The sequence below is a fragment of the Camelina sativa genome, chromosome 17 (assembly GCF_030686135.1).
Source record: "Camelina sativa cultivar CO46 ecotype springtype chromosome 17, ASM3068613v1".
In the NCBI taxonomy this organism is placed as follows: Eukaryota; Viridiplantae; Streptophyta; class Magnoliopsida; order Brassicales; family Brassicaceae; genus Camelina; species Camelina sativa.
The window spans coordinates 34,910,759-34,919,932 of record NC_141896.1 but is presented as its reverse complement, the minus strand read 5'-3'; the positions used below and the strand labels follow the sequence as shown (position 1 = coordinate 34,919,932).

Below are 9,174 nucleotides of genomic sequence, written 5' to 3'. Positions count from 1 at the left end.
GTGAGCAAGCAATGTATAGAACGTGAGTATGAACATAATGACGGAATGTAGACCTCGAGAGTGATGATGGTTTAATCTTGGATTTTAGGATTATGTTGGCCGGTGGGCCAGGGTTTTATGACCGGAGTGGTCAAGAATATGTGGCTGATGTGCCAGGATTGAGTGGCCGGTGGTGTTGGAGTCCCGGGAAGGAGAGTTGCAGCAGATATGAGCCGGTAAGGGCATGGTTGCCAGGTACATAAGATTCACGAGAAGCCTTCATGGCAGGATAAACTAATCGTTTTGACGATGGTGGATGAAGTTCATTGGAGACGGACAGGGTTACTAGATTTAAGGTTTTGGTAAGCTTGCTGAGGGGAAACAAATCAAGTAGGTTAAGTTGGCGGTCTGCAAAGCATTTGATGCTGTGAATCGGAATATGCGAACGTATGGTACTTGTTTGTTTTATTACGCTCGTATTGATGATTTGCTGTGGAGAATAGCTAAGCGGAAAGCTAATTTTGGATTAATCTATCTTCTGTAAGTTTTCCCTAAGAGACATGTTACTAGAGGTTCTTGGACGAACAAGAGGGTTGACATTCGTGTGGCTTCGAGTTGATGTCGGCGTACTTGAGTGTTTGTTTGGCAGAGCTGAAGAAGCAGCTAGAGGATTTGTTGAGTAAGGGATTCATCCGTCCTAGTGTATCACCGTGGGGAGCGCCGGTGTTGTTTGTGTAGAAGAAGGATGGGAGTTTCAGGTTGTGCATTGATTATCAGGGTCTGAACCGGGTCACTATGAAGAACAAGTACCCTCTTCCTAGGATCGATGAGTTGTTGGATCAGTTGAGGGGTGCTACTTGGTTCTTTAAGGTAGATCTGGCGTCGGGTTATCATCAGATACCGATAGATGAGGCAGATGTGAGAAAGACGGCTTTCAGGATGAGGTATGGGCATTATGAGTTCGTGGAGATGCCTTTTTGAGTTGACTAACGCGCCAGCAGTGTTTATGAGATTGATGAACAGTGTGTTTCAGGAGTTTCTGGATGTATCTGTCATCATTTTCATCCACGATATCCTGGTTTATTCTAAGAGTCATGAGGAGCATGCAGTGCATTTGAGGGCAGTTATGGAGAAGCTGCGGGAGCAGAAGTTGTTTGCCAAGTTGAGCAAGTGTAGTTTTTGGCAGCGTGAGATGGGCTTTCTGGGTCACATTGTTTCTGCAGAGGGGGTTTCTGTAGATCCAGAAAAGATTCAGGCTATCAGAGATTGGCCTAGACCGCAGAATGCCATAGAGATCAGAAGTTTCCTTGGATTGGCAGGTTACTAGAGGAGGTTCATGCAGGGGTTTGCAAGCAGAGCACGTCCTATGACTAAGTTGACAGGGAAGGATGTTCCTTTTGTCTGGTCAGAAGAGTGTGAGGAAGGCTTTGCAAGCCTGAAGGAGATGTTGACTACTGCGCCAGTGTTGGCTTTGCCTGAGCAGGGAGAACCCTATGTGGTTTATACAGATGCATCTAGAGTTGGTTTGGAGTGTGTTCTGATGCAGCATGGGAAGGTGATTGCCTATGCTTCGCGGTAGTTACGGGTGCATGAAGGTAACTATCCTACTCATGATTTGGAGATGGGTGCTGTAGTTTTTGCCCTGAAGATTTGGAGATCTTATCTTTATGGTGCAAAGGTACAGGTGTTTACAGATCATAAGAGCCTAAAGTATATATTCACTCAGCCTGAGCTCAATTTGAGACAGAGGCGGTGGATGGAGCTTGTGGCGGATTATGATTTGGAGATAGCCTATCATCCTAGTAAGGCTAACACGGTTGCAGATGCTCTGAGTCGGAAGAGGGTAGCTTCGGCTCAGGAGCATGAGATGGAGTCTCTGGTAGGGGAGATCAGTGCTTTGAGCTTATGTGCTGTTTCACAGGAACCGTTGGGTTTGGAAGCAGTAGATAGAGCAGATCTTCTGAGTAGAGTGCGGTTGGCTCAGGAGAAGGATTTGGGGCTGGTGAATGCCTCTAAGGATGTGGATTCAGAGTATCAGGTCTCAGATAATGGTACTATCTTGGTGCACGGTCGTGTGTGTGTGCCCAAGGATGAGGAGTTGAGGCAGGAGATTCTGAGAGAGGCTCATGCGAGCAAGTTGTCCATTCATCCAGGAGCGACTAAGATGTATCGTGATCTCAAGAGGTACTATCATTGGGTCGGGATGAAGAAGGATGTAGCTAGTTGGGTTTCGAGGTGTGATGTGTGTCAGCTAGTGAAGGCTGAGCATCAGGTTCCTGGCGGGTTACTGAAGAGTTTACCCATTCCTGAGTGGAAGTGGGATATGATCACTATGGATTTTATGGTAGGATTGGTAGGATTGCCAGTGTCACGGACCTTTGATGCTATTTTGGTCATTGTGGACCGGTTGACTAAGTCAGCACATTTTCTGGCCATTAAGAAGACTGATGGAGCAGCGGTCTTGGCTAAGAAGTATGTGAGAGAGATAGTCAGATTGCATGGGGTGCCAGCGAGCATTGTGTCTGATAGAGATTCTAAGTTCACTTCAGTGTTCTGGAAGGCATTTCAGGCGGAGATGGGCACTAATGTGCATATGAGTACAGCTTATCATCCCCAGACAGATGGACAGTCTGAGAGGACGATCCAGACGCTGGAGGATTTGCTGAGGATGTGTGTGTTGGATTGGGGTGGCCATTGGGCAGATCACCTGAACTTGGTAGAGTTTGCTTACAACAACAGTTATCAGGCGAGTATTAAGATGGCTCCTTATGAGGCTTTATATGGGAGGCCATGTCGTACACCATTATGCTGGACTCAGGTGGGGGAGAGGAGCATGTTTGGTGCTAGTTTTGTTCAGGAGACCTCAGAGAAGATTCGGGTTCTCAAGCTGAACATGAAGGAGGCTCAAGATAGGCAGAGGAGTTATGCAGATAGGAGGAGGAGAGATCTTGAGTTTCAAGTAGGAGACAGAGTGTACCTCAAGATGGCCATGTTGCGGGGTCCGAACAGGTCATTGTCAGAGACTAAGTTGAGTCCGAGGTATATGGGTCCATTCAGAGTGATTGAGCGGGTTGGACCAGTGGCATATAGATTGGAGTTACCTGAGGTTATGCGTGCATTCCATAAGGTTTTCCTTGTGTCTATGTTGCGGAAGTGTCTCCGTGAGGGTGAGCAGGTGTTGGCTAAGATTCCTGAGGATCTTCATCCTAACATGACTGTGGAGGCGAGACCAGTGAGGGTTCTCGAGAGGAGGATCAAGGAACTTCGGAAGAAGAAGATTTCTTTGATGAGAGTCATGTGGGACTGTGATGGTGTTGAGGAGCAGACTTGGGAGCCTGAGGCAAAGATGAAGGCAAGGTTCAAGAAGTGGTATGAGAAGCAAGCCGCAACTTGAGCTTGTTTAGCCTGGTCCCATCTGTTATCCGTGGCTGGAGCGGGAATGGAGTATTCTAGCCCATCTCTCTTGTTACTCGGTCGCTTGGGGTGGTTGGTTGTGCGACTCAGTAACAAGATGAGGTGGTGTTGGGGTACAAAGTTTCCGTGAGGCGGGGTTGTGAAGGAAAGTTTCCTGAAGGAGAAGTTTCCAAAAGTGGAAAGTTTCCAAAAATGGAAAGTGCTAAATATGGAAAGTTTTATGGGAGTTAGAATTTGTCCATTTTAGCGGTGGAGAGCCTTAAAGGGGGGCTTGTGTGTGGCCTTAGTGGTGGACTTTTGAGTCAGTGTGCCCGTGTGTGGCGGTCTTTTTGGAAAATGTGTGGTCTTTGTGACAGGCTTTTTAGCCAGAGTGTCTTTGTGACGGTCCTCTTTAGGACATTTGTGTGGCCTTGGTGGCGATCCTTTTTAGGACATTTGTTTGGCCTTTGTGGCGGGCTGTTTAGCCAGAGTGTCTTTGTGACGGTCCTTCGGGACAGATAGCCTTTGTGGCGGGCTGTTTAGCCAGAGTGTCTTTGTGACGGTCCTTCGGGACAGATGGTCTTTGTGACGGTCCTTCGGGAACAGATGGCCTTTGTGGCGGGCTGTTTAGCCAGAGTGCCTTGGTGGCGGTCCTCTTTAGGACATTTGTTTGGCCTTGGTGGCGGTCTTCTTTAGGACATTTGTTTGGCCTTGGTGGCGGTCCTCTTTAGGACATTTGTTTGGCCTTGGTGGCGGTCCTCTTTAGGACATTTTGTTTGGCCTTTGTGGCGGCCCTTGTGGCGTGTATATGATCCTTGTGTGGTCATGAGGTATTCCAGTGAGGAAATATGTGGTTGGTAGGACATTGAGATGTTTTTACGCGAGCCACGGGAAGGAAACCTGGATAGGGATAGGACTCAGACGTGTTCAGAATCGTTTGCTCGCGTTTCTTGGGGGACTTAGGTTCTTCTAGTACTGCCATATTCAGAGACTTTGTGGCTCGGGAGTATGGTTGTTATATCGACTTCGGATGACGATCCGGGGGCGCGCTGTAGGGTGGCAACCCGAGAGACGAGTTTGGACTTTTCCTTATATATTATGGCATGCGGGCTTCGGCCTGATGAGGAGCCAACATTTGGCATGCAGACTTAGGTCTGATGAGGAGCCAATAAAAACTCAAGGTTTAGGCCTATGAGTAAAGGAAAGTCCAAAAAGTCAAGAGCAAATGACGCCTGGAGCGTGAGTCTATCGCCTAGAGGTGACCTTCTGTAGATCGGTCGGAGGAGTGCGGGCCGTGGAAACGGTCGCACGGGAGTCCTTGGCTGATGGTTGTTCGAGATTCGAGGATGAATCTAGATTGGTGGGGGAGAATTGTAACACCTGCAAACCAATTTTTGGTATTTTGGTAAGGGTGTCGATCGACACCTTCTCGTGAGGCATCGATCGACACTAGTTGTGGCCGGTTTGGTCGGTTCGTTTTTAATTGTCCGGTTTGCATGGTTGGTTTAGGGAATCCCTAAAATCGAGTTTTTAGAGGAAGAAAACGACCTAGGGTCGTGTTGTTTTGTGTTTTCCGCCGTTTTCAGAGAAAAAGAAAAGAGAGAGTAGTTCTTGAGTTCTGAGAGAGATTGGTGAGATTCCTTGCTGTTCCTGGGAGATCTAAGGCTGGGAAGGTGTTAGAAGCTTGCTAGGAGTGAGGGAATTCGTTCTTGTTGGTCAGAATCTTCTTGAAAGAGGTGAGTGCATGACCATGGCTTATCTAAGCTAAGATCTCTAGATTTTATGTGATTTGGTGCTTATGTGGTTGTTTCTTTGAGTTTTCTATGGTATTTCGTCGCTGTTTTGGCTGGGTTTGGCCTCTAGGAGTGCAAGGAGCGGATTGGGGAAGATTGGAGGCGAGATTCGGAGTTTTTGATCGAAGGAAATCGCTGCTGGGCAACGGTGTCGGTCGACACCTGTTGGGGTGTCGGTCGACACCAACGCGAGGACGGCTCGAGACTTTGGCGAGTGTCGATCGATGCCATGTGGAGGTGTCGGTTGACACAAACTAGGGTTTTCGGGAGTGTCGGGCAGGGTGTCGGTTGACACCAGTATGGTGTTGGTCGACACCAGATTTTCAGTGTCGATCGACACCATCTGGTGTCGGTCGACACCCTTCTTTCAGCTACGACGGATTGCTGTGTGCTTTGTATAATGCCTGGTTTGTTTTATTGATTGTTGTTTGTGGCATGTAGAGATCTTATTGCTTGTGTGTATAGCCCAGTAGATGGGAGGATTGCCTCACTGAGTGTTTATCAAATACTCATACATCTCAATTTGTGTTTGTGGTGCAGGTAAAGGCAAAGTGTGATCGTGGAATCAAGGCAATGAAGAGGAGAATGTTCTAGGGACTCGATTGGATGTTGTCTGGCATTGCTAGGTTGCTAGAGTTGGGTCATTAGAAAAATTACTAGGTTGCTGGTTCCTTGTTTCTTGTTGTTTGGTATTGGGATATTGTCTTTGCTATAATATTGGTTTGTTATTGGTTATTATTGGTTTATTATTGGATATTGATTATGTTATTCCGCTGTTGAATGTGTTGGTGGTTAGGTGGCTAGTGGGTATGGGACCACTAGCTGTAGTTTATTTTATTATATTATATTTATTATTTATTATTAAAAAAAAAGGTCGGTTGTTTCAACATCCCACTAGCATCAAACATTTATTTCTCAGCATTTAAAAACGTTTATCGGTTTTGAAACAAAAACTCATATTTCATCTTTCATCTTACATACTACTCATCTTTCATCTTCCTTACCACTCATCTTTCATCTTCCTTACCACTCATCTTTCATATTCCTTCTTCTATTCAAGTAATTAAACAAAAATATTATATAAATGGTTGCATACATAGAAGAATTGAATCAGACAAAGAAGAGATTGAGTATTGCAGTGAAAATACTCCGCTTGCGGACACCCCATATACTATTCGGAGAACCCATCTATAAATGTTTGATTTTGGTGGATGAGAAGGTAATTTAAATTTATAATTTTTTTTTCCTACATGTTAAGTTTTTAATAACTTATATTCATATCATTTGCTTTTCATTTTTGATGTAGGGTAAAAGAATTGATGCTAAAATCCAACCTCGAGATTACTTCGATCGATTCATAGACATATTGGACCAAGGACAGTGGTTTCTTTTTTATAGGTTCAAAGTGAGAGAAAGCCAGCAAGCGTCAAGGAACTCAAACAATCAATTCGAAATATTGATTACACGCAAAACACAGATCAGCCCAATACCTCCCAGGTCTTCAGACAATTTTTATAATTTAACAGATGGAACAAAGTTTCAAAATGCTACACCAGATGAGAGAAACTGTTGTGTTGGTAAATTAATAAACCCTATAATGCTTTAATTGTTTAATGTTCACCATCTGCTTCTGATTTATCTTTGTACTCTTTTTTTTTTTTTTTGTAGATTTTTGTGGAAAGGTGTTGGAAGTAGGAGAACGTCGTTTTATTAGTTTCCTTGATTATGAAGGTGGATACAATGGCCAGAAAAATGTACTTCCTTTTACTGTTATTGACATCGAGTAAGTAATCTAACTTATCTTTTAAATTACTTATAAAAATTCTTTCTTTTCACAATTTTTAAAAAAATCACTCGATCATAAATAAATGTATTCTTTTCCTCATATTTCTCCTCTTAAGTGGCAAGGAGATTGATTGTATTGCAGTAGGTGAAACCTGTTGGGAATTTATGTATAAATGGGATAGGATAGTTGCAAACCCTACCTATGAAGGTGTGTAACATCCGTGTTCCGGGAATAGAGTTTGAGTTATGTTGAGTAAACCAAAAGAGTGGATTTTAATTAATTTTGGTTTAATTAAATCCTGGTTTAATCTAACTAAACCAAAAAGCCCTAATCTCTTTCTCAACTCACGCCTCCTCTCATGCTTTTGTGTTTTGGTCGACATTTTCATCTGAGAGAGGGAGAGAAAGACAGTTAAGTGTTGGTTATTTGGTGCAAAGGAGAAAGAGAAGGAGATCAAGCTTTTTCCTTAGTTATAAGAGAGAAACAGAACTGTCAGGATTTGGGAGAAGGAGAATTCGACTGGTCAAATCGTTTTGAAAGGTAGGAATTTTTAGTATGGTTGTAGCTAAGAGATTTTCGTACACTCGCCTTTTTATAGAAGTGAATTTGGGTTAATATTCTAGGAGATATTGGCAGTTTCGTGGGGCGTTTCTTCTCATTCGCGGATTGAGACCAGCAGGTGTTACGGGATCGATTGTGGTTTCATCTTAGATCCGATTGTGCTAATATTTTGGCCGAAGCTTCTGGACGTATAGACCTTGCTTTTCACCGGAGGGATTAGAAAGTTAACGGTTCGTTTTGATTTCGTGGTTTCACTTGTGAGGTTATTCTTTTCTGGTTTTTTTTCTGGCAGTTTGTTTTCAATATTTGTTTGTTGTTGTGATTGGTTGTAGGAACAGGTTTGGTTGTTCTTGGATATTGGAAAGCCTCTCATTTGGTTGTATTTAGTTTTGTGAATCACTTGTTAAGGTAAGTGCAGGACCATGGCTTATCTAAGCTGGAGATTTCTCTAATATGCTTGTTTATGTGTTGTTTGGCTTGTTGATTGTTGATTGTTGATCGATGATTGTTGGTTGATGGTTAGAGATGTCTCTATTGCTTGTGTGTATAGCCCAGTAGATGGGAGGATTGCCTTACTGAGTGTTTATTAAATACTCATGCATTGCAATATGTGTTTGTGGTGCAGGTAAAGGCAAAGTGTGACCGTGGAATATGGGCGACGAAGACGAGGATGTTCTAGTGGTTCGTTTGGTTGTCTGGCTTCTGTTAGGTTGCTAGAGTGGAGTCCTAGAATGTTGTTTAGGATTGCTGGTTCTTTGGATGTTGTTTGGATCATTAGTTTATGATTGGAATTAATATTGGCTATTTATATTTATTGGATATTGGTAATGTTTTCCGCTGATGATTGTGATTGTGGTTAGGTGGCTAGTGGATATGGGACCACTAGTTGTAGTTTATTATTATATTATATTATATATTTATTATTTATTATTAAAAAAAAAATGTCGGTCTTTTCATTTTGGTATCAGAGCCCTTATGGTTCTAGGTTTGGGTTCGCTAGGTTACTGTTGTGATGTTTTGGATTGCATGCTTTGATTGATTATGTGAGTTAGTCAATTGTGTGTGGCATGGAGTCCTAGAACATCCTCTTCGAGCCTTCAATGAGATTCCACGGTGAGTTATAGTTATGTTTCTTTGTGTGGTATTGATTTGTTTTCTGCTTGTTAGCCTCCGTTCTTGGAAGATCAGTGGTTAAGATGTTTGAGTTGTTGGTCTTGGACGGGGACGTGGTCGTGGTCATTGTTGGGCGGGTCTCGAGGCCAGCGAGTGTGTGGTCCAGAGTTCCACGAGGAGGTACGTCAGAGGGTCGCAAGCGTATCAGGAGGGACCAGAGGGGGTTAGCCGGTGAGCGTGCCGGGGGTGCTGGGAACCCAGGTGTGGGGTTGCAGCAGGTGGTGCCCAGGGTCGAGATGATCGCTTGGCAGATCTGTTGGCATGCTGTTGGACCGGTTACCGAGCCAATCTCACAAGATTTTCCTCCTTTCGAACACAAGTTATTGGTTTTTTGACAAAAGCATTAAATAAATAAGAGAACATTCTGCAATATTGTTTGAGAAAGTTTGCAAGATTTTATGAGAGATTTTATAAGATTAGGAAAAATAAATCACAAGATTTTAAAAAACTTTCTAAACAATCTGTTAGAATCCTTTATTTTAAAGTCAT

At 43.6% G+C, this 9,174-nt stretch overlaps 1 protein-coding gene across 1 annotated transcript; it reads left to right on the top strand.

Moving 5' to 3' along the window:
- The first annotated feature begins 6,249 nt into the window (after positions 1-6,249).
- Positions 6,250-6,952, top strand: LOC147924733 (uncharacterized). Its single transcript, XM_087496927.1, has 3 exons — positions 6,250-6,384; positions 6,472-6,742; positions 6,834-6,952. The coding sequence occupies exons 1-3, from the start codon at positions 6,250-6,252 to the stop codon at positions 6,950-6,952; spliced, it is 525 nt and encodes a 174-aa protein (XP_087353053.1).
- Positions 6,953-9,174: the final 2,222 nt, after the last annotated feature.

Bases quoted from the DNA above. Each gene is read 5' to 3' on its own strand.
- LOC147924733 (XM_087496927.1), top strand. From the start codon at position 6,250: ATGGTTGCATACATAGAAGAATTGAATCAGACAAAGAAGAGATTGAGT. The intron at 6,385-6,471 runs GTAATTTAAATT...TTTTTGATGTAG, and splicing joins TGATTTTGGTGGATGAGAAG to GGTAAAAGAATTGATGCTAA. The intron at 6,743-6,833 runs GTAAATTAATAA...TTTTTTTTGTAG, and splicing joins TGAGAGAAACTGTTGTGTTG to ATTTTTGTGGAAAGGTGTTG.